The sequence below is a fragment of the Pholis gunnellus genome (genome assembly GCF_910591455.1).
Source record: "Pholis gunnellus genome assembly, chromosome: 11".
Taxonomy (NCBI): Eukaryota; Metazoa; Chordata; class Actinopteri; order Perciformes; family Pholidae; genus Pholis; species Pholis gunnellus.
Window position 1 is genome coordinate 7,329,966 of NC_136538.1, and position 27,995 is coordinate 7,357,960.

At 42.1% G+C, this 27,995-nt stretch overlaps 3 protein-coding genes across 3 annotated transcripts; 1 reads left to right on the plus strand and 2 right to left on the minus strand.

Annotated features, from left to right (window-relative positions):
• Positions 1–284: 284 nt before the first annotated feature.
• LOC306702836 (lysophosphatidylserine lipase ABHD12) lies at positions 285–6,536 on the minus strand. Its single transcript, XM_079168551.1, has 13 exons — positions 6,313–6,536; positions 3,585–3,697; positions 3,395–3,500; positions 3,147–3,266; positions 2,979–3,009; positions 2,828–2,873; positions 2,377–2,506; positions 1,976–2,013; positions 1,804–1,883; positions 1,619–1,701; positions 1,189–1,258; positions 927–1,048; positions 285–829 (listed from the first exon to the last, which is right to left on the minus strand). Exons 1-13 carry the CDS (start codon positions 6,402–6,404, stop codon positions 808–810), a joined length of 1,053 nt encoding a protein of 350 aa, XP_079024677.1. The 5' UTR covers positions 6,405–6,536; the 3' UTR covers positions 285–807.
• A 1,200-nt stretch (positions 6,537–7,736) lies between these two features.
• mocos (molybdenum cofactor sulfurase) lies at positions 7,737–14,411 on the minus strand. Its single transcript, XM_079168849.1, has 15 exons — positions 14,289–14,411; positions 14,105–14,194; positions 13,949–14,015; positions 13,200–13,838; positions 13,008–13,084; positions 12,668–12,867; positions 12,449–12,565; positions 11,974–12,357; positions 11,695–11,857; positions 11,466–11,553; positions 10,943–11,067; positions 9,309–9,405; positions 9,028–9,169; positions 8,827–8,931; positions 7,737–8,704 (listed from the first exon to the last, which is right to left on the minus strand). The coding sequence occupies exons 1-15, from the start codon at positions 14,398–14,400 to the stop codon at positions 8,600–8,602; spliced, it is 2,511 nt and encodes an 836-aa protein (XP_079024975.1). The 5' UTR covers positions 14,401–14,411; the 3' UTR covers positions 7,737–8,599.
• A 6,604-nt stretch (positions 14,412–21,015) lies between these two features.
• LOC306702728 (poly(rC)-binding protein 3) lies at positions 21,016–27,513 on the plus strand (the record flags this gene model as incomplete). Its single annotated transcript, XM_079168383.1, has 12 exons — positions 21,016–21,093; positions 21,293–21,316; positions 21,441–21,473; positions 21,586–21,702; positions 21,939–22,070; positions 22,520–22,648; positions 23,327–23,416; positions 24,127–24,168; positions 24,581–24,656; positions 25,613–25,665; positions 26,710–26,879; positions 27,177–27,513. The coding sequence occupies 12 exons, from the start codon at positions 21,016–21,018 to the stop codon at positions 27,511–27,513; spliced, it is 1,281 nt and encodes a 426-aa protein (XP_079024509.1).
• Positions 27,514–27,995: the final 482 nt, after the last annotated feature.

Sequence of the window (27,995 nt, forward strand, 5' to 3'; positions counted from 1 at the left end):
GAAGAACAGGAACATTTGTAACTACTCTTTAGTCACTATGGCTTCCTTGGTTATCGAAGAACCCTAGCGGTTGAACAGTTTCTTCAAGGCAACTGTAAACGGTGCTGCGTGTACCTGAATTAATCCTCGTCAATCCATTAAGAATTTATGAAAGGTAAAGATGAGTTACACCAACTCTGCAGTTCTTTCTAATGAGACCAGTATATTAATGTGTGTTATCTTGGAACAAAAGTGAAAGAACGACAGACCAACACTTCCTGTGCTGGTTGACACAGGAAGTCAAATGAAGTCAAATGTATACATAATTTATTGTAATTTAACAGCAATGACATTTTAACTGAGATTCCTACACACATCTGAATGCACAATGCAGCGCTGTATACTTTGTGGTTAAAATATTTTTTTTCGAAAACCACAGATATTTCCCAGCTGCTGACACAGAGACATCTTAAGCCTTGGATTACCAAACTCATTATTCAGTATTATGGATGAGCATTATCACCACACAACAAAGCCCAGTAGAGGGCAGCTACTGCAACAAGGGCTCACCCAAATCACATTTCCAAAGGGAAGTGCTATGATAATTGAGGATAAAGCAATCACAAAAATCATTTTACAATCAGTTTGCCTGATCAACTTTTGCATTGATTCGTAAATTATGGCGTTTTTAAATTTTCTTAGACAGATGACAGCGTAAAGACAGACGGATAACAGTGCAAAGCAAAACATTTGAATGTAGCGTGTGATCAAATGAAACCAGATGATGAAGTCTGGCATGGTTTTTCTTCTTCAGTCGTCTTTCCAACATTATAAGGACAGCACAAACTCCCTGCAGAGGAGACATGATGAGACATACACGCCGAAGAAATAAAATAGATACGTGTTTTGCCAAGCATATAATCGCTTTAAGTGAAATGTTTTCTCACTTTACGATGTCAGGCAGATGGGAGTCACGATATAAGCCGTTGTGCAGATACCCCAGAGAACCGTCAAATGACACCAGCTTGACTCGCTCTGCATTCTGGGCACTCACTGCTACCTCATACAGCTGGGAGAGAAAAGCAAAAAACTGTTCAGTTTACCCAAAACAAAAAGAGAAAACGCTTATTCAGTTACATTTATACAGAAAAATACCACCTCAGTGTGCATTGTATCAGATGAAAAGTAGCTTTATGTGCCAGTAAATACCTGCTGAGCAACCTCAATGTGATCGTCCTCTGCATGAAGGAACAGGATTGGACATCTCATTTTCTTTAAACTGCAGAATAAGAAAAACAAATAAGTCTAGTAATAACTGTTAACATGCTTATATTTTCATACTGGTTGCATTATATTCAAGTGACTAAATATAACTGTGTATATATATATATATATAAATATATATTATGAGATTTTACACATTGGAAGGAAGTAGGGCTCTTATTGTGAAATGTTGTTGCGGTGCACGAAATGTGTAGTGAACAATGGCTGCCATCGAATAAAGAAGTTGTTGATTAACTTTAAAAGTTGTCTTCTAGTCGGGTCCAAACTAAATGAAAAGCTGGTTAATGTTTGATGAATCATTCAATATCAAACTGTTTTGTATAAGCAGCATGTTAAGAGTTTCATGAAAACTTACTTTTCTTCAGTAGGAAAGACAAACTTGTTATCTGCCCATGGCTCTGGGAAAAAGTACCCAACGCCCGGGAACTTCCAGTAATACTGTCAACAGAAAGGAAATAAAACATCGAAGGGTTCTGAGTAATGAAGTAGCAGCCACATTAAATGAATAAACCAAATATCAAAAGTGACAACTTAGCTTACCCAGCTAAAAGGATGGACTAGTATCTGCTGTCGAGCACTATTGAATGTACCCTCCAGCATCACACCATCAACATGCTCACCTGAAGACAAGAGGAAATAGTCATCCTACAGAGACGTTGCAATTCTTTCCTCTTATTTCTATTTGCCTAAATGTACTGGCAGCAAAACCTACCTCGCTCAGTCAGTTCAACTGCAATGTTTGTGCCCACTCTGCACAGAAAAGCACATTTTGAATAAACAGTTTCCTCTTTGTATTCCTGAAGGTGACGGGTTTATTGTAGCTGTGGGCTAATTTCAATCACCTCTGTCATAAACGTAGGACTGCCATGTCAACTAAATCAATGGTTATGTATTTAGCACTGCGCTGATTTCCTGTTGATGCATTTTGTGTTCCTGAGTGTGGAGCCCTTGCTCCAGCAAAAAGTGCAAGTGTTGCAGGCTATTACATCAAGGTTTAAAGCTTCACATTACCGGGGGAGCATATCAATGCACATCCAAAGCAGATATTACAACAGTGACATGAATCATTTCTACTTCTCAAATGCTGTAGATTGGGAGTCTTCCGTTACTCACCCGGTACCAAGAGAGTGTCCCCAGATGATGACCAGGCTGCTTCCGCTGCGTGCTTTCACCCAGTTGTACAAGTAGAGGGCATCAGTCGTCACACCGGCTTCAGTCGGCTCCCCGGTGGAATCACCAAACCCTGCCAGAGTTTCTCGCCATCAGGTACCGCTCACTAACAAGAGCATAGCGATCCTCTTCATGGCCACCAGGTGGCAGCCACTCAGAGGTAAACACCTGCACTAGACACTGACCTTAAATTGAACCGCCGCCGTCTTTTGACCCGCCTTACAACAAACCAGTCATTAAACACAAGTGCATTACTCTACACGGAGCTTATGCCTCCAGATTATATTAAATCAATGAGAGAAGGTCGTGTATCACAATCAATAGGAAGGCAAAGAAGCGTAGCGATGGAATAATGCGTTTAGAAGAGGAGACATAAATCTTCATTTTCACCAACCTCTGTAGTCAGGCACCAGCACGTGGTAACCAAGTGCACTCAATACCTGTTGACACACAACGCTTTACTGTCATCAGAGTGGCTATTGAGACTTGCAAATCTTTATTAGACCTTCAAAAAGATGAATATGCTTGTGGTGGTGATCACTCACTTTTGCCACTCCCACCCGATGAGTTTCTGCCCTGTTAAAAGGATTCAAGGTAACACAGGTGTCTTAAAATAGCAAACCCAGATATGTCAAGCTGCGTGGAACTTTGAGACTCTGCTTCTTCGGGGAGCAAAGTATAATACAAGTTCATTTTTGCATTATTTATCATACCTTGTGCCTGTGTTCCCGTGAAGATATATGAAGACTGGACTTCCATCCCTCAAGGTGTTCTGGTACCATGCCAAGTCCTTCCCCTGAGCCTCTTTCTGCTGTCTGTCAGGAACGGTGTGCCTTGAAGAGTTCAGAACAGTACACCCGCTTACAGACACAACCGATGGCTGGATCATTACACAAAAAGTCTTCGCTTTTTTATATATCGACTTTCGAAAGAGAAAGAGAAAAACTTGGCTTATACTCACCACACCCCAAGAGAGATTCCTTCCTGTGATGTTAAGTACATGTTGATGGTGTGATTAAGGGAGAGATCAGCAGGTCGGCTCAGGTCAACAAAGAAAGGTACCCTGACTACCAACAGGGAAAGAAGAGAGTTTGTGTGAGCAACTTGAAGGTTTAGAGAACTTCCCAGAGGCAGAGAGGGAATTCACTTACTTCTGTGAGAGTAAACAAGGTGCTGGATTAATTCTGGGAGTTTCTTCTGCAAGAATGGCACCAGAAGTAAGACAACGATGGCCAATACTCCTCTTTTCAGCCACCACCCGGAGCTGAGAACAGAGAGAGGAATAACATCAATGTGACTACTGAACATCTGACCATTATCTCACATGCTCTGTGTCAGTAAAGGCAGATGACCCTCCAGGTTGTCTCCAACTAACTCAAATACTTATTGTACTGTAGCCAAATTATAATTTGACATTATTATTGGTTATTGGTGATTTTTTAATTCCCTCCTTGAAGACAGATCAGCTCCCACTCCCCGATCAACACACGTCCAGTCTGAACAAGTGTCACAACACCGAATCAGCTTCACTCTCCTCTTCATCCACTTTACATCTGGCTTGAGCTGCAACTTTGCTCCATCCAGGAGAGTTGTGAGGTGCTGGAGGTGGAAATCCCGAATCGCTTTACTGACTCGAACAAGAATTCAGTCTCACTGACTGACTGACTGACGTCACTGTTGCGCTTCAGTGTGTCCACCAGTGAGTGAACACAGCACCGCTCAAAACAACAGATGTACACGGGAATGTGTGCGCTCAAGCCAGTTGGCATGTACAGAGCCGGTCCGCACATGTCCAATCAGTCTGTGGTTGCAGCATTAATGTGGGAGAGAAGAACTGGATGGTCTAATCAAGAGGGCAGGCTGTCATTAGAGTCAGGCTTTACTCCCTAGAGGCAACAGCAGAAAAGACGATGCTGTTCAGACTATTGCCAATTAATGGACAATCCTTCCCACCCCCTCCATTAACACTCTAATCAGCCAGAAGAGCCCTTTTAGTCGAAGACTGATTCCTCCACACTGCTCGAGGGGAACATATAGGAGGTGATTTATTTTAACAGCCATCAAATTGTCTCCTCATCTGTCCTGATCCAAGGCCTTTACTTTGCTCTTCACCTCTGAATCTTTCTAGAACATGTCCAAAGCCTCGTGCCATATTGATGAACGGCAATGTCATGAAACGCAACCTTTGTTTTACTGTAGAACCATTTGTTTCTACTCCGTTTCGTAGTATTTTGCAAACACTTCACGGATCTGTTGTCTTTTAAGTGTACAACCAAAACTCTGAATATGAAGATAATAAGTCATGAGTTCTACTGAAGTATAGAGACATTTTACAATCCAGTCCTTGACCACAAACGTTCAAACACTTCCTCGCCTGTCCTTATAAGTGTCCTTTCAACCTATTTGACACATTTCTGACATTGTTTCCTATGTATTATTACTATGTATTTGATCCAGCTCTGTCATACTATTCAAGTTGCTGCTACATGCTTCATGTCTACAGTACAGCCCTGCTAGAGCAGTAAACACATCTATATGTCAATCCGTTCATCTACATAATCATAAACACACACACACACGTCTTGTCGCAGGACGGTGTCGCACATGTCGACGGCTGGTAAATATACCCTCTTTACATACAGCTAGAGGGCTGTGATCACAGAGATGCAATCAGAAACCAGTGGTGTATAGTAACGAAGTAGAAATACTTCGTTACTGTACTTAAGTCGTTTTTTTGGATATCTGTACTTTACTTTACTATTTATACTTCTGTTGACTTTTACTTTTACTTCACTACATTTTGCAAAGAAAACTGATACTTTGACTCCGATACATTTCCCCTGAAACCTTCGTTACTCGCTACAAAATAAAATCTATCTTTAGGAAAAAAAATGAATCATGAGACCAACGTGGGGGACTGTGGTGGAACACAGACTGCAAGCAAGCAGGTTTGGTGAATCAGTGGACCTAGCTTGCAAGTTAAATCATTGGTTAATCATGTTAATGCGCAACTGCAAACAAGTGCTCTCAAAGCCACGGTTTTTTGATTCCCAGTGATGCCCAGGATGCTAGCTAGCGAGCGACTACATGAGTAGAATTCCACTCTACGATGACTGATTTCATGATGGAAGCAGAAATGGAAGCACGTGCTGCTCCCGCAACAAACGACGGTGGTGACGAAGACCAACACCGTGGCCATATTTGCGAGAAATGTTTTCTTATGTTGGAGTGAAATATTCTTCTTACCTTTGCCTGTTGTGTTCAAATCAGGCCCATAGTTTATAGTAGATGCAAAAGTATACTTATGTACAATATATTGTGTTGAACTTTGTTGCTCCTGGATGAATCACAGCCAACCCAATTATTTTCAACACAACTCCTTGTCCTTGGTCATGGTGACCACAGCACTTAAAAGAATAAACTTCCTAATTCTCAAAATTCTGACCCTTTGCTTTTTTATTAACAGCATTTACTTGTACTTTTACTTTCAATACTTAAGTACATTTAATATCAGAAAATTACTTTTGATACTTAAGTACAGTAAATATCAGATACTTTAAGACTTTTACTCAAGTAGTATTTTAATAGGTGACTTTCACTTTTACTGGAGTCGTTTTCCAGTAAGGTATCTTTACTTTTACTCAAGTATGGCTTTTGGGTACTTTATACACCACTGTCAGAAACCCTCTCAAACAACGTCTCAGTTGAACAGGAAGTTAGTGGTTTCGACGATAAGTCTACCAGATGCAGAGACGGGCTTCCTTCACATGATAACAACACGTGTATGCAACATTAATAACAGCATAAGCCATGACCAACTGAAAGCTATTAATACAGAAGTGAAGTAAGGCTAGGTTAAGATAACGTTAGCAAACTCACGGTCTCCCCTCCTTCTGGGCTTTGGCAGACCCCTGAACTTTGCTGGCAGCGGAGGATGAACCATCACGTTTGACGACCCTCTTCCTCGTCATAACGTCAGTATTATTCAAGTAAATTCACGTACTGCTATAACTGCTCACTCTGTATGCTAACCTATGGCCCAGTTAGGCAGTGGGTTTTTTTCTATCCGTTTGACCAAAGTACATTCTAATCAGTCGAAAGGGGCGGAACCTGACTGCGGTCAAGTGGTCCGTCATCTGCGGAACTTCGGTCACGTCAGCCGACGTTTGAAATGTAGTGCTCGTCTATTCGTGGTGTTACGGTACGGGTGCTTGGATAGCCCAAAAAGCCCGGAAATAGATCAATATTTCATCAATAATTTGTCTAATTTGATAAAACAAGTCAAAAACAACGTCATTTTGTACATTAAGTGAAATACAACAATACAATGATCTGAAATACACTGCTGTATAATCTTTAATTGAAAAAGGGTTCGAAAATTATAATATTACCTAATAATAATCTTTGATCTGTAAAAAAAAAAAATTCCTTCATTGGATAGCTAAAGTTCTGTTCATGATGACCCCATATATCTCCATGTCAAATGTAATGTAGTCTTACTGGATAGTTTTTGAGAGAAGTGCATGTAAAGTTAGCTCAAATGACATTCAGATATTCATAATTTCCCCATATTTGCCATTTTATTAAAAATAATCCTTAAGAGGTTATGTAAATATTTCACTGGATTCTTGTTTATGACGACCCTTGCTATGCCCATGTATATTTTCAAGAGATATTACTGTACAGTTTTTGAGAAAAGTACATGTAAAGTTAGCTCAAATGACATTTTGATATTAATAATTTCCCTATATTTGACATTTTATTAAATGTAATCCTTAAGAGGTTATGTAAATATTTCACGGGATTCTTGTTTATGACGACCCTTGCTATGCCCATGTATATTTTCAAGAGATATTACTGTACAGTTTTTGAGAAAAGTACATGTAAAGTTAGCTGAAATGACATTCAGATATTCATAATTTCCCTATATTTGACATTTTATTAAAAGTAATCCTTAAGAGGTTTAGGCTTCAAATAAGCCAAGTTGTCTTTCTGCCTCTTCCTGCACTGTGATATTCATTTATCTCTGTTATGTTTCTTTATTTTGAATTTTATTGTTTGAATTGTGCAAAATAAAATAAATAAAAAACTGAATGCTGTTAACCATCCATTGTTTTCTGTCATTTTACAAGAAGACTCTTTCAATGCAACTAAAACAGATGTTTAATTACATATGAATGCATATATGCCCTAGTTATGGTGCTGTTGTCTGCTTTAAGTTGAACACATTTTATTTAATGAAACAAAATGATTTTGTATTTGTAAAAAATAAACAAATATGTATTAGGACATTTTATGTAGGCACTTTCTTTATTGTCATCCATTTATACATAACGTTTTTTTGTTTGATATTGCCGGTACCATTCTCCATCCTATCCAATCTACATGTAATTTATATGCACTGTGAAAGTTGACATGTGGGCACATACATATTGGAAACATGGGACAAGTAGTACAAATCCTTGCAGCCACCTCATGCCACTCTCTATAACTACACCATAAGTGAGCAATAAACAGGGACAATTTTACCTCCACACCTTGATGTAACATGTGTTCTTTATGTAGAAGCATGTTACTCTGAGCACATCATTTCTGGTGTCCAAGGTATTATTACTTTTTCTGGCATAGCTGTCCAAGTCAGCGCCACGTTCAGAGAGTGTCTGGTACGTTTTTTTCATTTCAGGGAGCAATATTTTATAGATTTGTGGCCGCACTAACAGAAGTGGTGTGTTTGGAATACATACCAATACAATCCTCCATGGGACTAAACCGAAGACGACATGTCTGGGAGGTTAACATGATGAGCAGCGGTTATTACATCAAGCCTGACATGTTCTGGTTCAGATAACAACAATACATTCAAAGTAGGATTTATTTCACCTCCACTTTACTGCACGCATTTTAAGAATGCAATCATAGGAGAAGAATTCTCTCTCATTTTCCATCAAAGCAGACTTGGATAGAATAAAATCGGAATGCCTTGGTATGAAATGGACACTTGAGAGGACAAAAGGCACCATGGCAACAGAGACAAAGGGAAAAGCGCAGCATCAAACTCCCCGCAGTATTTGACATGTGATTTTTAGGAACGTGCAGCGCGCGAAATGACCGCTCAGGACCAACGATGTCACCAAAATAAATAAAGAGGATGATGCAGACGACTACTTCAGGAACTGCGTGGCTCTGGCTGTATCAGGGAACCAGCAGAGAGGACACTGACTTCACTGGAGCCCTCTGGGAGCTGATGGGTCAGGTACACTCCAAAAGTGACCTAAAAATGTATTATGAAGATGAAAGAGATCTTTTTTTATGCACATGCATTTCACAAAACTCTCTCTCTCTCACACACACACACACACACACATGAACGAGCAGTAATTGTCTTTGACTGACCTTCCCATTGCGGTAGGCCGCCAGAGACATCAGCGGCTCTTTTGTTTTGGTCCCAGTCTCCTGGTCTACTCCAATCATCTGGCACCGCCTACACTGACCTGCGACCTTTGGGTTAATCACGAAGGGAGCACATTCATATTTGAGGGATCCGCTCTCAAAGCCTTTGAACATTTCGTCACGTATCTCAAAATGTCAGCTCACCACGAATCGAGTGTTGCCAATAATCAAGTGTGGCCAATTATCCTCCTCAAATGGTTCTACTCCAGCGATGACTAAATTGGCTCGGAAGCGGCTAATGACGTTCTGTGTGTCAAGGAGCTGATCGCCCTCGGCGTCGTCCTGCCTGCGAAAAGGGAAATGTGGGAAATTGCATGTCGTTTTTGAAAATCAGCCACTGTCATGTAAATGTGCAGGCGTCCACGCATCCTGATGTTTTTCACCGGAGCGTCGCGTATTTTGAATAACACATCATGTGTTCCAACCTGCTGCTCATTAGCCTCTGAATGAGCTCGGCGCTGGCACGGTTGATCATGAGATACTGAGCTTCATTCACCAGGGAGAGGGACGTGGCGGCGGTAGCTAGAAGGGAAAGACTTTATGTTACCCCAGTGACTTATTCAATATGAAGAAAACATTCTGATCTCTGGTTTGCGCAGCCCGCATCCTGACAGAGCCTGAAAACTGAGGTTCTGCTGTAACACAGAGGGTGAGAGAAGTGTAAGTAAATGTGTCAACACTAATCGAAAAGTGCACTACTAATTACATTTTGGCGATTTTTTATTAAATATTCCATCACTGCGAGTGTAATTTATACAGCAACATCAATCTCAACTTTAAAGCCAACAAGACGACCTTGAAATGCTCTGAAAATGTAAATTTTGATATCTGCAATTCAATGACAACGGGGCGAACTCCATCTGCTGACAAAGATTGTGTGATACGATCAAAAGCCCCAGAACAGCTACTACACGGACCTTGTGATAAGATTGTTTTTTTTTCCAAATAGCAATACATATCGTGATGTAATAAATTCAATTGAGAAGTTGTTAATAGATTAAAAAGTCAAATGGGAATTGACTCATCCAGTGAACAAAAGACCTAAACAACTAAGATAAGTCATCATATTAATGCAAAAATGAATTAAACAATGCAGTAAAGCAGAGAGACTCACTGATGCAACATTACCAGCAAAAAGCCTCACATTTACACGAGGGTTGCTATATTTGTCATGAGCACCGCTACTACTCAGACGGTGAAAATAGTTGCATAGTGTCTTCTGTGGCTCTGGAGGGAGTTTCCGAAAGGCTGAGAGATTAATCTTGATGATGCCATCGGGGTCATCAGAGTCTGCAGATATTTAACAGAAAGCCTGAATTACAAACGCCGAAAAGATATGGGCATTGAAAAGATGAATCAGCTGCATTATGGGAAAGGTGGGATGCAGTATTTTTGCAGCTTGACTCATACCAGAGACTAAAAGTCGGGATTTATATCTGGTGAGAGTCCCGAGAGGCAGATTTATAAAAAAGACAAAATCTGTGCAGCAAAGGCCGCTGTATCCAAATTTCTATTCCTTAAGTTTGAGTCACGCTCCAAAAACACCGGAGCCCACACTTCCCATAATGCCACTGGATAGTATCTCTGCGTTAGATCCTCCCTGGCTGGTAAATACCCACGTCTCTCAAACAGCCAGATTGTAACGCAGGCTTTCTGTTGAAAAGCCCGAGCTTAGACATCATCGGGGTAATTTTCCCAGACTCGACACACAGCTCCTTCACAGGCTGAATACTACGAACCATAACATGGAAACTGAACGAGATGTATAAAACTGACGAGGTACCAACATATTATTCAGCTATTCATTTACACATAAACGTGTCACGTAATAAACGGATGCTTTTAAACAGAGTAACTTGCAAAAGCAGAAACGGATGACGTTTTTTTTTTATTTATTCCATGTGACGAGCTGAAAGTAACGCAAGGTCACAGCCACAACCAGGTGGTATTAGCAGGATAATGTGACCCTGGGTTGCAAATGGGAGACTTTTGCAGTTAAATCCAGCGTAACGAAATAAGAGCCAGGGCCAGGAACAGGTTAGAATGCTTAAATAGGTACCTCCACTCGGCCTCTTCTTCATGTCACGGGTAAAATCAGGACTTTGTCTTATCAGGCGGCATGGCTGTCCGAGGAAGTCTGAGAGCCATGATGCAGCCTCATCCCCACAGTCGACAGCCTCCACCCTGGGGAGAAGGAGGCGGATTACATTCTGGAGGCCCTGAGGGAAATCTGCAGAGTTTGATGCTGCTTGTCATTTGGGGGCAACATCGACAGTAATCCAAGAATCAGTGGATAAATAGATTTATTTGTGTTTAACTTGTGACTCGTCATGAGGGGATCTAAGGAGATCAATATTATCTCATGCTCACTGTTTGTTTTTCCATTAAAAGTGTTAAATACGTGGAGTTTCAGATGCTATTGAGAGCAAGGAGACCTTCCGGTGCCTGTAGAAAGATAGCGTCAAGAACAGTGGAGCCGGAGAGACTGCACTGATACGAGCCAAAAAGCGCGGCACAAATGATACATATCAGAGTATTTCCTGCAGCTGCTGCATTCAGATGTTTTATCATTGCCAGCTCACCTGTCACCACAAACTTTACTCTGACACACTCGATGGCTTGCGTGCGTTGGAGTTTTGTTTTCCAGGGGAACCGAAATGGTATCCATGCCTGCAGGGCCGTGAAAAAAACATATAAATCCTCTAACAAAGCTAATTTATAGCAGAACATCTGACTGACTGGAATTTCTTTTGGTTAGGCAGTTTGAGTTATTTTTTTTTATCGCAGCGAGCGGCTGACAGACTGCCTGACCTGAAGCCTGCAGGAGCAATTTGTTTGAGGGCAGGTGGACTTGTGGGCGAACGAGGCACAGACGCGGCTCCCTCTTCTGGCTCAGGCACACGCCGTTTCCATTCACCACCATCCAGCTTCTGTCATACAGCAAACCCAGCGGTCCCACCGGCCAGTCGTGGACCTGCATGACGAACAGCACCGAGTCAAATCCAAGCAAGAGAGAAGGGAAAGAACGGGGGACAGAACAAAGTGAAAGAAAAAAAGATTATCGATGCATGATATGGGTCGTCCTCAAACCTCATAGGCTCCACATGATTTGATGGGATATATGTAGATGTTGGTCAGAGTATAAGCCTCCCGGTGGCTGATTGAGTCTCTGTGACCAAATCCCCTCAGTGATGCTTCTGTAGGCTTCGCCCTCTCGTCTGCTCTAACTGCACCTCCATTAGTGTGGTTGATTGGGGGCTCTTCACGTAAGTCTCCGGATGCCGCTGTGGCTGTTATTAGCTCCTGCAGTCTCACTTGGTCCACTGTGACCGGCTTCTCCACGAAGCACTCGGCAACAAAGTTCAGGAACTTTTGACAGTCTTCAAATGTCGACATGTAGCCAAAGGACACGCGCACAGATCCGGTCGGCTGGCCGTCCACCAGGTCGATGCTGTCTCCGCAGACGTGGCCGGCCTTGAGGAGAAAAAAACACAGCCTTCTTATTCCACCTGCACATGCCCTGAACAGACTTTTGACATTTTTCCCACTACGGTATATCTCTCACCTGCAGGTTTCTACGCATCTGCTGATTGGTGATCCCGAGGAAGGACTGACAGGCTCCGGTGTTGCAGAAGCAACCCGTGCGCACATGGATATTGTACAGACTGGCCATTCTGTCCACCTGAGGAACAACAGAGGAGCTGTTTTAATATGCACCAGCGCTGCCTCTGCATAAAACATGCGGTAATCAAGCTGTTGTGGAACTGAAATTTATCGAATGCACCTGAGAATACCCAATTATCTGCCCGTGAGAATCCTTGAGGTTGAAGTTTAGGATTGCGCCCTGTGTGCTCGGACTCTCAAACTGGCCTTCTGTGTATAGCTGAGCCACCGGTCGCCCGTTGCCATGGCAAAGGCTCGACAGCAGCATGTAAGTGTAGCGTGCCAAGCCGTAGGTGTGCTGTTGGATGTTGTGCATGCCCCCTGAAGGCAACAAGAGATGAAGACAGGGGACGCTGTTCACGTTAACCTTTAGCAAATCGTGAATAACTTGCATATGTATCATTATTCTGTTATTAAATCGGTGCTTTAATGTTTTTCTATTAACATGTCTGTTACAGTACCTGTGATCCTGTAAAGAGCTTCAAAACCGTGATTCACGGCAATGATGTCTAAGAAAGAGACAGTCCCATCTTCAAATCTGTATCGGGGAGAAAGAAAACATTGCGTCTTAGAATAAGGATGCAGCAGCTACCGGAACAACTGTGAACTTTCAGAGAATATCTAGGATTTGACAGACTCGTATAGCGCTTTACCTGTCACAAATGTTGTCCGCCTGCACATAATAATCTTCTCCAGAAAGGTAAGCTGCTGCTGTGCCGCCTCCGAAGTAAGTCTTCTTTAGTATGCCCGCTGCGTCGTTACGGACAAGAAGGGCCCCCAGACCTGTGGGGAAGCCAAACATCTTATAGAAGGAGACGGGAATGAAGTCAGCGGGGCACTCCTGCAGGTTCAGAGGCGAACAGCTGACATGAGAGGCCGCATCGAGCAGCACAAACCAGCGGCCCCGGTGGTCACACGCTGGGTAAAGGCGTCTCGCCTGGATGCCTCTCACGAGGCCAAGGGGGTACTTCCTCCCCGAGAAGTTGCTCTGCGCCGGGTAGCTGAAGAGGTGCGGCGTCTGACAAGTATCATCTTCACCTTTCGTCCTGGCCCTGTTCTCCACATCCTGCGGGGAGACGGGCAGGGCAACCACCCCCCGGCCACAAGCCAGCCCTCTTATGCCAACTACAGAGGTGTGGCTGTCGGTGAGGTAGCCAAAGTGACTTCCCGCCTCGCTCTCGGCCTGCGGCCTCCAGGGAAAGCTCTCCGCCACTAATTTGAGTGCGGCTGTACAACCAGAAGTGAAAATCACAGAGTACTCCTCAGGGGTGGCGTTAAAATGCTGCAATACCCTGTAAGAAAATGTTCTGTTTTTTTAACTCATCTCATCCAGGAAAGTACCATTCAAAAGGAGTCACAGGGGCCCATTATGAATGCCTCTGAGGGCCCGAACAGCCTTTACCTGTATCTGACCCTGTCCACTGTGTCTTGTGTCAATCTGCTGCTGGGGTTGTGGCTGTGAGGGTTTCCTATTGGGACATAAGACAACAACTTAAATGCTCTGAGTTTTATGGCTGAATAAAGAACACATAAACACGTTTTATGTGACTTCTCTCACCGTACACGTTCCTTGAAATGTCCTGGAAGTAGTCCCTGACCAGAGACTCTGGGTACAGAGTAGTCGCTGCATGATCCAGATACGTTATTCCTGTTTACAACGAGAGAGCAGCCGTGTGTGTGTTTGTGTAAGCGGTCAACCAAGCGACGCCACTGCGCATGTCATGACTGAACGCGACTATTACCTTTAATCCGTGTGAACTCCTGCTCGATCACGTCCCGGAAGTTCCCCCCATAGCCGTAGTGACTCCACAGCGACTTAAAGGTGTCAAAAGTGCACAGTGTTTGGAAATCCATCGACCGCTTTGTGCTACAGAGCAGACCGCGGGGCGGCCGTGGTTACAGACGCGTCAACACTCGGCTTGTTTTGTAATTATTGACATGTTTTACGGTCCAAGTCCATCAGCGGCAGAGCTGTAAAGCCCTCCTCCCTTTCCAGCCCCTCGCGCAAACCGTCTCGAGACTATTTACCAGTCTTGCAGAAAGGTCACATGAGTTACAGTCACGAACTCTCACAAAGTAGATTTTTTTTGTGTGGAAGTGGACAGAAAGTGGTAAGAAACCAGGAAGATTGGGCTGAAGTCGGTCCCGTTGAAAGAGACACTGGCGTTAGTAACTGCTTTGCAATCATGTGACAAGCGAGTTTTTGACTACCCCCCCCCCCCCCCACACACACACACACACACACACACACACACACACACACACACACACACCCACATACACATACACAGCTTTTGGCTCTCACGTTAGCTAATGTTCAGCAAACGTTAACTGGACTACAAACAACTGCTAACTGCAGAAGAACACATGAAGCAGGGCGCGACAGTCGTTTTCAAAATGTTTGTACGATTAGTGATTATTTCACACGATTCTAGTGTAACGTTATTAATATCTTATAACATGTACTTTATATGTTTACATATGGGCATTTACTATTTGATAAACATGTTTTTCAACCATATTTACCAACTATGACGTATGTGTATGAGAATTGTTTAATATGTAGGCATATATCTACAGGACTGTCTCAGAAAATTAGAATATTGTGATAATCCCCATACGTGTGATTTAATTTACTGAACCAAGCTGAGTGTTTTTCAAGGCTCAGGAAACCCTTGCAGGTGTTTCGAGTTAATTAGACGATTCAAGTGATTAGTTGAATACCCTACTAGTATACTTTTTCATGATATTCTAATATTTAGAGATAGGATATTTGAGTTTTCTTAAGCTGTAAGCCATAATCAGCAATATTAAAAGAATAAAAGGCTTGCAATATTTCAGTTGATTTGTAATGAATCCAGAATGCATGACATTTTTGTTTTTTTAATTGCATTACACAAAATAAAGAACTTTATCACAATATTCTAATTTTCTGAGACAGTCCTGTATATTCCTAATATATGTGATTATAGGCCAACTGTGCAACATATATATATTCAACATCTATTTGACATATGTAATATGAAAATGTAGCCATGCATCACTTTAACATGAATAGGGATAATGAAGGGTCATACGCAATTGTCAATTTGTTTTGCAAAATGTTTGAAAAGACAAAGTATCTACTGTGTTTGTGCTAATGTGTAATATGGTAATGTTATATACACAGGCGGAGGATTTCAACCAAAAAGTGAGGTATGAAAAATGTTCCGTCACATGATCTTCTTTATTTACTCCAAAACATAAAGACAATATAATTCATACACACAAAATACATTTCATATATACAGTTTTCCATAATTTTGAATATTTGTCTCCTTATGATAAGACACATGCATTCATGAAACTTTGAAAGACAATTGACATTTTTAGATATTTGTGGTATATGCATGTACACATACATAGATGACTTATATGCTTTGGATATTGAGAGCCATACATTGACAAATACGTTACTTTCATGGTGATACATCAGAGTTGTACGTTATGTCAGGCTACCAGGCCTGAAAATGTTTTATTATAACTAAGCACAAATGATGATGAAAGAACCATGTAAGTATTATATTCATCCTTTATGTACTCAATGCACCCTTCCCCCCTCATTGTTTTCAGGGTCAACGTTTATTGATCTTCATTGTTTAACCCTTACTCATAACCTCAGACCAATCCCTAACCTAAAAAAGTATTTTTTTAAAATAAAAATACTTTCTAATACTCTCACTTTAAAAGATTACTTCATCTTTCAGTTCTCATAATCATTTGTTTCTTTTAATCACAGAAATTGTACTGGTTTTTATAGCTTGTAATTGTAATAGATTACACCAGCAAGTCTCCATAATCACTTCACAGTAATCCCAAACCCCTGACTCTTATTTTATTGAACAGTGCATGAAGGAGTAAATTAGTTCAAAGTGCTTGACATTCAAAATAGTTTAAAAAAATATGAATTAGTGCATATTATTCAAGTGTAATGATTACTTGATGTCCGGCTACTAGAGCGGCTGTGTGTTATTAAAGCTAATGATGAAAGAACCATGTATATATTATATTTATCTTTTGGCCATTTTTTCAGTTTAGGTAAACTTAGTGCCGCTAGGACCCCGTTTTTCTTTCATTTTCAGTGTATTCTTTATTTCATCTATACGCTGCTGTCAGTAACTGTAACTGATTACACCAACAAGTCTCAGTAATCGCTTCACAGCAATCCCTTTACATATAATCCCCGACTCCTTAATCTCATTGACACACAAGGTACACGAAGGAAGGGAAATTAGTCACAAGTGATTGGCATGAAATGCCCGATCATCTCACGGTCTCTGAAAGGATAGAAATAACTGTCACATACTTTGTCAGTCGCCGTGCCCTTGACAGCTTTGATAGCTTTGTTGTGGTTCTGACTCTGTTTGCAGTCTGGAATCAGAATGACACACTGTTTTACAAGTTTTATTCTACTCTCCTGGACCTTTGTTGACCTTTGCTTCATCCTTAATCGTAACCTAACCGAGCCTCACCGTGAAAAAGTCCCTTAAAAAGAGAAGAAGAGCAAAACAACTTTGATTTAAAGGATAGTATTCATGTTTGTGGACATTGAATCCTCATAAACAGAAATTTCACTAAGTTGTATTGAAATGGTAGTTGAGAAGTGAATGTAACGTGGCCGGCCTAGATGTCTGACAGACTGCCATGAGGCTCACAGCAGCCGTCATTGTCCCCGTGCAACGCAGTGAGTAGTAATTAAATATGCCACTTATGCTTCACTGATTCATTTCCTTCACAATTTTGAAGCTCAGCTGAATACATTTTTTTTTTTCTGTGCGGGGCTGTATTGTATCGAGTATGGCCTCATTACAAGGGCAGAAGGGCTTGGTGTGGGGGAGGGCAGAGGCAGTGATGGGGGGGGGGGGGGGGGGGGGGGGGGGGTGAGAGAGAAGCGCCCCATGAAGACATTGTGCTTAACATCACTAAATACCTCAAACGCCACATTGTCCTTCCCAGCCCTCAATTAGTGGGGGTCCTTGTACAAAGCACCGATTTCATACAGGGTGATTTATTTTTAGAGAAAAATCCGGCCCTGTGCAGGCAGGAAGCTCTCTGAAAATCTAATGAGGAACACAGCAGTCATGCAGAGTTGTTAGTCTCAGAGCAAAACTGGTTAACAAAGCCTCTCTTCAGTGTCTCTATGGGTGTTTTCGATGACTGAAAAAGGCTAGAGCTCTCTGATTTTGCTTGTTGTGGTGGCTGTAACTGTAGCCTGCTCTATCTGCGCTGGACAGTGTCCAGCCAAAGAGCCTCTTTGCCCTGCCCTCAGGCCCCTTCGGCTTGTGGATCTCCGTGCGGAGGAACGCCTCTTTGGTGGCTGTGACAGGGAGAATTAGGCAAGAGATGCAGGTTCACTTGCCCTGCGTAGGGGCTTATCTTGGGCTAAGCTGAGGGACTAATAGCAAAGCCAGCCTCCGCTCCAGCCGGTCCGAGGGCACAGGGAACCATCTGTCCAGTCTGTGGATAACTGACAACAAAGGGGGCAAACATTGATCACGGACAGCAAACTAAAAGGCCGTTCATTTAGGAGATACCAGAAATACAGAAGAGGAATATTTTGTATATAAGGTCAGTACACTTATCATTCTTAAATACAGGCCCTTTTACTGAGCCACAAGGGTCAGACTCCGTCACAGCTAAAGTTTCTACTGGTAACAATGTGGCAGACTACAGTAAGGTTGGGGGTTCAACCAGATGCAAAGTTGAAGTTTTGAGTTGAAGTAACTATGAATTCAGCCCTCCTTTTTTGTTCTCTTCACTTACAGGGAGCTAAGAATGCGCGTCTTCATTCTAATGCACGTCTCCTGACTCCCATTAGTTGATTTGTGCTGGTTGTTTTTCAGTACTCTGCTGTGTGGTAAATGCATTTTGTTGCACTCTTGACGGCAGAGATAGTTTGCGCTACAATGGATTATCACATTAAAGCAGACATGAATCTCTGATAGCGTAACCTTTGTGTTGAGGGAGGAATGCCATGCCGCCGGGCCCCGTGCTTATAGTCTGATATGTGATCGTTATAAATAGAATGTTACTGTAGATCTTTAAGAAATGATTAGTCGTGGGTTATTTAAATTGTGAGAAAGATATGTAATTTAACACGTTATTTCAAAATGTATAGAACATTGTTTGAATTATTGTTTATTTAGGAGCTTTGCTCCCTAAACTGGAGCACTATTGTATGTAATAATATTGTAAAATACAATAATCTTAGCATTACATTCTTCAGAATGTAAAAATACGCTTTGTTTTACCCTCAAATTTGGAGTACATGAAACCCCTCAAGTAATCCACTTAGACATTGTTCTCCTTTTCCCTCAAGGATTAATGCCCTGGTTTTATTTTTTTTGTTATTGTCTGAAGCCCATTTCTGCCTGCAGTGCTCTGGGAGCTAGGCTCCTGTAGATTATCTGTTTTATCATGTATGCTCTGTGGGTGCTGTTGTGCACCAGTGTTTTGTTCGGAAGTCTTGAGTGGGCGCTGACGTGCTAGAGGTGACAGAAATGGGTCAAAGGGGTCTTAGCATTAACTAAACAAATCCCAGCCTATAGGATTAGACAGAGATGTTGCTGTTTATTTGATGTAGTCACTCTAACTTTATAATGATACACGGCGGGAAGAATGGCTGTGAGTCTTGTTAGCAGTAAGACACCCTTCGCTCATCCTTCAGCTCGGACCGGTATTATCAACACAGGAATGTGCTCGAACAATATCTTATTGTAAACCTGTCTCTGCCCCTGGAAAACTATTTTCTATTTATTTACTTGTTAGTTACTGATATTGCCACATTTCGTCATGATATCCTCAGAGTTAGCGTGGTTGAGTCAAACCCACTCTCATTTTTGGTCTTTTTTTTAGGCGTGGAATGGCGACAGAGTTCTGTATTTATTGGTTTGTGTGTGAGGACAGATAGGTTGATATTTTGAGGAATATGCTTACTTGCTTAGTTGCAGAGAGTTAGATGAGCAAGTCGATACCACTCTCATATCTGTCTGCTAAATATGAAGCTACAGGCAGCAGCCGTTTAGCTTAGCTTAGCACAAAGACTGGAAACAGCTAGCCTGGTGCTGGTAACAAAATCCAGCCCCTCTAAAGCTCAACAATTAACACATTATATCTTGTTTGTGTAGTCCGTACAGGGATTAAGTATGAGGGAAAAGACAATGACAATTTGTTGTTTCCTGTTGGTTATGGTCCACACTATATCTTGTTTGCTTGGATGCTGTTCAGAGCCAGGAAATAGTCCCACTGTAAACTCCCTTTCTACACTTTGTTTATATGGATTAAACTCATGAGATAGAACTAGTTAACTAGTGCACTTTAGACGTGCTGGTAGACGGATAACCTTCGGACAGAGCCAGGCTAGCTGTTTCCAGTCTTTATGCTAAGCTAAGGGAACTGGCTTTTGGCTACGGTTTAGGCTACAGTTCAATTCTTTGTGCAGAATGTCTCTCAAAAACTGAGCTTTACTAAGCCCGGTGTTCAAAGAAAAGGTCTAAAGCATTGTTCAGAACCACGATGGTCCAATAAATATAAGGTGACCTTGGTCCTTGGTCGACTTAAAGTCTTCTCTCTGTTAGTTATGATGCGATGAGCTACCCTTCCATGCATCAAGACATTCTTTCTTTGTTCTGCAAATACAACATATTGGATACGCGGCCACAACAGAGCCGACATTGTGTGGTAGGAAATCAAGAGACTAACCGGTCACACACACATCACTTGATTCTCAGGCCTCCACAAGTGGCTTCCTTTGTATCTTATCTTATCCGAGGGACACACAACTTGTTTTTAGCCGGAACTAAAGATGCGGTCCCAAGTGAAGATTGCACCTAGCGATAGGCTTATCTTCCACCCCCTCACATGTGCACAGTCAGAAGACAAACAACAATGATCCACAACTCTTCAGAGAGCACAAGTCCCATGATGAAAGTGTTCTCCTTTTAGCAGCGTAAAAAGGTCTGCTTCTTTGAAGCATTTCCCGGTCACTCTGTATTCCCCATAGTTAAGCTAATGATCCATAACTTTCTCAAATAGAGATCTATTTCATCTCTGCAGACTGATGATGCAGCTTACACCCAGTTCATGATAGCTGTGTCTAGTAGCTCTTCCCCAGAAAAATCCTGTTGAGCACAGGAAATGATACATTTCACATTTCCTGCAGCTGCAGCAGTTTGACAGTAATAAATAGAAGAAGACCATAGTTACCAGAATGATTTAACAGACAAAGAAGGCCGGAAATTCATTGAAACGTGGAACTCATATAATACTCTCCACACAGTTTGACTTTGTAATGAAATTAGGATCCATTTATTTAAACAGATAATGTACTGAGCCACCTGAAACACCAGAGCTCCTTTGTTATGCACAGGAGTGGTCTTAAACAATGTCCCTCTTTTTGCAGAAGGTTTACATTCAAGGAAAACACAGACAATGTCTGACAAGGAAGAAATGGCTTCAGATGGGGGTCTGAACGTAACGCTGACGCTGAGGCTGCTGATGCATGGAAAGGTAATAGACAGATGTGGAAACAGTTCAAATAATTGAGTGTATTTATGTCATCGTATCCTAATAATCTGGAAATAACAGGCCATTGTTCAAATAATTACGTGCTGCTATAAATGTATAAAGCTGTTAAGAGAAAATCTTGTGTGTTGCCACTTGTGTGTTGCCACTTGCTTGTTAAGCGTTTTTGTCTTTTCATTCACAGGAGGTTGGCAGCATCATCGGGAAGGTAGATCTTTTTTCTTTTTTTACAATCCATCAGCATCACACTGATTTCTTCCTGATTGCCTTGTTTTCTTCTCTTTATCAAACTAATCAAGTCTACTGTTTTATATTCCCCTACCTGACACAAGAAAGGAGAAACAGTCAAGAAAATGAGGGAGGAGGTGAGCATTCACTCTGACACCCCTAATGTGAAAACACGTATACTTTAATGTGTTCTGGCAGACCAATTACAACAAATTGAGGCTGGAATAATTGGGGATTTGTGTTTTCCAGAGTGGCGCTCGTATCAACATATCGGAGGGATCGTCTCCCGAGAGGATAGTCACCATCACAGGACCGACAGAGGGCATCTTCAAAGCCTTCGCCATGATCGCTCAGAAGTTTGAGGAGGTACACAGCAAAGCAAATGTGCAGCGAACTCCACTGCAACGTTTCACATTTCTCACATATCTTCATTAGAATTCAGTTTAACGCAAACATTTAAGAAACATTCTTGAAAGGTTTTGTCTGAAGTCCAAAGGACAGTGAATGCACCTTTTCCTTGCCAAATGAAAATAGAGACTTGTCAAATAAAACTGACGTTCTCACGGTCTGTGCTGAAAAAGTATTTTTAAATCCTCCCTCAGGATATCACCGCAGCAATGACAAACAGCACCGTGACAAGCAAGCCACCTGTGACACTTCGCCTGGTTTTCCCAGGGAGCCAGTGTGGCTCGCTGATCGGCAAAGGAGGCTCGAAGATTAAAGAGATCAGAGAGGTAGGGCAGAAGTCCTTTTCTTTTTTACTTTTCTATCGGGAAGTTGTTTTTCAGCACCCAAAAGGGATCAGAAAACCTCCTCCCTGCTGCTTCGACACCTCAAGTATCAAGCACTCCAGTCAAACTTGTTTGTTCCATCTCACTTGTTTCTCTCTGCCTTAAAATATGTGTATTTTGTTTCTTCTTCGTCTGCTGCTCATGAAAATCCCTCTGATTATGCCTGTAAAGATCGGTGGAGGGTGAATACTCGTTCTGAATGGACAATATTTGTGTGCGCCTCTTCAAATATTGGAGCACACATTGCTATTTGGCTTGCAGCTGCTCCCTGCATGTCAAAATATGTTTGGGATAATTTGCGGGTGCCTAAAACAGCATTTCAATTTGGGTGATGGTGAGCTCTTTTCAGCAATAAATAGCCTTTTTTTCTTCTGTTGTCTGGCAACGTCAAGACCACAGGCGCTCAGGTTCAGGTGGCAGGAGACATGCTGCCGGACTCTACAGAGAGGGCTGTCACAATCTCAGGCACTCCACAGGCCATCACTCAGTGTGTACGACACATCTGCTCTGTCATGCTGGAGGTAAGCACTGTCAGACAGCAGATGATCCACACGTTCAGCAACTCTATTTAGGCGTTAAATGTCACATTTGTTTAGGAGCTGGTAAAAGGTAGCAAATTCCCGATATTGAATATGTTTAACTCCTGCCAGGCTAAAGCTTTGCGTCCAGGTTGGAGTGGTTGGTCATCCTCATGAGAGATGCAACAACGATTGCACTGGTTGTGAAGATGTTCAATATATTGTTGCTTTTATTAGATAATGATTTGATGTTATCAGTCATGCGACCAAAGTCCTGTCTGAGGAATGTCAGTCCTCCTTAACACAAAAATGGTGGATGCATATTTTCTTCATCAAATGATCCATTTCTGTTTTTAATTTCTAGTTAAGTTAGTTGAGTTCTCGAGATACTGCTGTAACTACCAGGGGGGATGGGAATCGCCTGAACTGAACTAAAAGTAAAACTATTTTTAAGTTCAGCAAAAAAATCTAACTAACTCCTTATTTTCTGTTCTGTTCACAGTTGTATCTATCATAAGTTGTTTTGGTCCAAGGTCTTATGTAACTTTCTCAACCGATGAAAGGGGAATACAAATATTCAGCAGGCAATTTAAAAAGGGGATATAAAATGCACCAGTGGCAGTAAGAGCCCTCTTCTCACTTGTATCTGTGTAAATTCTTGTTGCATGTCTGTGTCTCTAGTCTCCACCAAAAGGAGCGACCATTCCCTACCGACCCAAGTCCATGTCTGCTGGAGCCCATGCAGTATTAGCACCACAACACTCTGCACAAGTAAGTAGCAATATGGGAGTTATTTAAACGTGGTTTTAAAACGGCTCTGTTAAAAGCACAACAATTGAATAGGCTTTCTTATTTTGTGGGAGCTCAGAGTCACGCTGATCATTAAACACATCTTGCCACTAGAGGGACACATCTGTGTAATTATACAGCAGTGAGCTTTTCATGTTGTAACGCTCTGAGCGGTAGGACGAGGTAATGATCACATTACAAAGTATTCAGGCAAGCTGTAATGTGTCAGAGATATGAATGACAGTCATTTACATCAAATAATTCCCCTGCAGTGGGACACCTGAAAGATGTCGTGACTGAAGCTTGAGCTTTCCCTGAGCTGGCCGGTTGCTGTCCTGATTTTGGCACAGTGTGCTCTGACCTATCAGACATCTGTTTATGTTATTGGATTTCTCGGCATGTGGTCAAAGAGGTGTGTGTGTGTGTGTGTGTGTGTGTGTGTGTGTGTGTGTGTGTGTGGGGGGGGGGGGGGGGGGGGGCACGACAGCAGATGACATTTAGATGAAATTCCATCAAATCCATACACATTAGAGCTATGGAAAAATGGAAGAGAATGGATTTTCAGAAATGCACTCACTGCACCGAGTTCACACGTTATACTCTGTGACAAATTCACTTTTCAAGTGTCGTGTTCGTACACGTCCGCACCTCTCAGTCACACAACCACGTCTCCTCTCTTTTATTCCTCTCAGGCCTTTGCAATTCCAGGGCAGTATGCTTTTGCGCACCAAGATGTAAGTATGCTCATTTGAGTTGCCGACACCCGCCCCGTTGACCTTCCCCTGCCCACTCCATCCAAGCCACCACTCCGCCCTCTGTGTACCCTCTGCAAAGATGAAATTCAATAACCCTGATCTGTTGACATTACTAACGCTAACACGTTGTTGTTGTTGTAGCAGCATGCATTGATTGAAATGAAAGTGAAAATCTTAAGAGTTCTTGATCAGTGATAGCTTCGTAGCCAGAGATGTGACTGTACTTTCTGATGACTGCCAGTGAGAAGCCAGCATGCTCTCTGAAGGGAATGGATCTCTTCACTATCTGTACTGTTTGTGAACTTCAGATTGGCTCTGTATTGCAGTTGTCAGCTCCTCTGATAATAATCCAGTTTGATTGGTTAGCTCTAACTTCCTTCCTACCCTGCAGTTGACCAAGCTTCACCAGTTGGCTATGCAGCATATCCCCCTCCCTTCCCTTGGGCAGAGCCACCCTACCTTCCCTGGTACGTACCCACGGCTCCCCGGGGAAGTCCATCTATCCCTCTGTCTTCACTCCTCTTCGAATCACATCATCAACACCCCTGTCACTTCAGAGAGGAACAAGGATGTCTCCATTCTCTCAGAGTTTACAGACTCTCTCACAGGTTTTTTTTGTTTGTAGAAGGTGGCTTTACAGAGACGTGCATATCACTGAAATGAGGTTAGGTTTTGGCGTTTGCATCTATTTGTACAAGAAAATAAGATGAAAAGAACAGAATAGTGAGTAGGACAGTGACGTTTTAAGGTTAAGCCACCAAACAGGTTTATTATAAACAATCTTGAAAGTTAGTCACTGAAATATTTACAGTGTGTGACGGATTGAAGCAGACAGACTGAAATACAAAAGTAAAACAGCAGAGTTCTCTGAGAGGGGAATGTGAAAAATGTCAGAAATATTTACAGTTTAGTAAATATTTAACCATTTCTCACGATTTCTCATATCCTCCCAAAAATTTCAGCTCCATTTGCCCAGTTTCCCTCTCCGTAAACAAATCCTAATCTCTCGAATCCCATCCTCCACCTCTGCAACATTTCTCCTCCAAATCTAACATTGTCTTCTTGGCCAGTCCATCCCTAACCTCAGCCACCCCACGTACTCATTTACTCTGCCACAACTAAACTGAGGACAAAACATTACAACACTGGGATTATGTACGCAGGACTGGTGTGTTAGAGCTCATGAGTGACTCATATCTTAATTTAAATGCTTATCTTATTGTAGCAATGCTAAATATGTGCATAGATTTTATATGTATATACAGTATTATTTTACTGTCAGGAAAGATTTTGTTGCCATTTGCCATTTTCATGTTCCTATTTGAGCAGTGTACCAGTGATAAAGTAGGTTAACTTGTCATGCAATGAATGTGGAAGCCATTAGTGCCATACTGTTGTTCGCATTTCTTGTCCTACTTTGCAGGATTGGATATATCTGCCCCCACAAGTTCACAAGAGCTGGCAATACCTAATGATGTAAGTGCCACATTGTTTGTGTTCTCCCAGCACAAAAACTCACACAGATAATCCTCATGCTGTTTCATTTATTAATACTTTCTAGGAGGACAGCTATAATGACAATGTAGTCAGGACCACCTAAATCGAGACCAAGACAAGACCAAGACTTCGAGGGGTTGAGACCAAGACAAGACCAGACCAGTGCGATTCCCACACCGCATGACATACTTACGATAAAATGTGGACCATGCAAAACTACTCAAATGAATCTGAAAGATCCACGTTCCCATAAAAACACCAACAGAAAACAAATTAAGATTCCTCTTCATTCACCTCTGTTGTTGCCATGTGTAGTGTATTTGTGTGTGTGGGTGTACTATGAGAAGTCAATTGATAAAATAATCAAAAGGCGATGCAGAGGTAAATTTTGCCTGAGGGAATTTTCTTTTGTTTTCTATGAGCAAACACAGTGACATGTTAAGAAATAAATCTAAGGCTTGTTGACACCTTGAGATTGCAAGGCAACTAGTGTAGACTCAAGTACCTAGAATAGTCATTTATGCACTTTGGTATGGATTAAACAAGCACGACATAACATGCTAATAAGTAAGCTTTAGAGCTACGGCCAGACAGAGCGAGGCTAGCTGTTCCCCCCTGTTTCCAGTCTTTGAGCTAAGCTAAGCTAACCGGCTGCTAGCGGTAGCTTCGTATTTACCGTACAGACATGACAGTGGTGTCAATATTTAACAAGGTGAATACGTTTATATATCATAATGTTAAAGTAGCTCGTGTTCTAGCGACAGGATTCACAGTATTGTGAGCTAACATTTCATGCAATCACACAATTACAGTATGTTGTGTTAGTAATATGGATATCATTTGTTTCTGCTGTTACATTAACACAGCTAGAAATGTGGTTTTCCTCTGTAGAAAACAACTGTCAGTGCGTGGCGCTACTATCGCCATGGCAGTTGCTTCCACATGCTGTTTTGAAATATAATTCCTGAAGGAATTGAAAACATGACCTGTCCTGCCATTTACATGTTTCCACTCTCTCTCTAGTTTATTGGCTGCATAATTGGAAGACAAGGCAGCAAGATCAATGAGATTCGGCAGGTCTCTGGAGCTCACATCAAAATTGCCAGTGCCACTGATGGCTCAGCCATGCGCCAAGTCACGATCACAGGCTCACCGGCCAGCATCAGCATCGCCCAGTACCTCATCAACGCCAGGTAAGACATTACACGGGGCGCCCACGTCAAGCAGGGCATCACATTGCGGCTTGATGATGAGACAGCCAAACACCAGAGTTATTGTGCTCAGAGTGAGGCCGGATTTGTTCCATCTCACTGCTCCGTTCTCTGTTGACTCTGCTTTTTAACACGTTCCTTCTTTGATACTTATGTTTTCTCCTCTCTCTCACCTCCCTTCTCCTTTGTCTCACCCATTCTCCCCCTTTTCATTTTCCACTGTCTCCTCTTAACCCCTTCACCATCTCAACTCCCCCCTTCAAACATCACCACCTGCAGCTTAGAGATGGCTAAATACACCATGCAGGCCGCTTCCTCTGCGACCCCAGTTGACCTCAACATGAGCTTCTCTCAGTCTGCTCCCAATGTCTCCACCGCTGCTACCTCTATGGCCGTCCTGGCGGCCTCCACCCAAGCCCCCACCATTAACGTCCACTCTCCCTCCACCCTACAAACCATCCAAAGCCCACATTACGCCGTCCCCATTTCCAGCCTGCTTGGCATGAAAACTCTCCTGGCTGTCCACCCAGCAGCTCATGGTTTATGCCCTTACACTGCAAAAATGTCGACCTCCGGCATCAAAAAATCAGATCGGCAGAAGTTCGCTCCCTATTGATGTCTGCTTTTTAAGTTGCGTCAGAGTAGCTGACTGGTAAGACATCGTTAAATGATTAAAAAAAGAATTTGAAATTGAGTGTATATAGGCTTACAAATAGCTTACACCAGTGTGTGTGTGAGTTTTGCCAGTGTAGCACTTGTCTTCCATAAATTGGGAGATTATTAGAAACAGACTGAAAGCATGGTAGTATCAAAACATGACCTCAATAATTAAAACAGGCAGCAGAGGTGCACGTTAACTCAGTATCATCTTGCAGACATGCTTAACAATTAATGTGGGTAACTCAGGCTTTAATTAGTATCCTAGAAAAAGCAATTTTTTTTTCAAATGGATTCATTTTACAGAGCTTTATATGAAGACTTACTCCAGGAGAGGTATTTTCCATAATGCAAATATTGACTTAGTTTTCTATCTCTGTTTACAATGTTATTTGTTGTTAGACAATGCAACGGAGCATCATAAGACGTGGTGTTTTGTTG

Excerpts from the sequence above, each read along its gene's own strand:
- LOC306702836 (XM_079168551.1), bottom strand. The coding sequence starts at position 6,404 with ATGACGAGGAAGAGGGTCGTCAAACGTGATGGTTCATCCTCCGCTGCC. Across the intron at positions 3,501-3,584 it reads CCTTGTTTACTCTCACAGAA|TCAGGGTACCTTTCTTTGTT; the intron begins GTAAGTGAATTC and ends CCCTGTTGGTAG. Across the intron at positions 3,267-3,394 it reads GGAATCTCTCTTGGGGTGTG|GCACACCGTTCCTGACAGAC; the intron begins GTGAGTATAAGC and ends GAACTCTTCAAG.
- mocos (XM_079168849.1), bottom strand. The coding sequence starts at position 14,400 with ATGGATTTCCAAACACTGTGCACTTTTGACACCTTTAAGTCGCTGTGG. Across the intron at positions 9,406-10,942 it reads GAAGAAGAGGCCGAGTGGAG|CTACCGCCGCCACGTCCCTC; the intron begins GTACCTATTTAA and ends TTTCCCTTCTAG. Across the intron at positions 8,932-9,027 it reads TTGGCAACACTCGATTCGTG|GTCGCAGGTCAGTGTAGGCG; the intron begins GTGAGCTGACAT and ends ATTAACCCAAAG.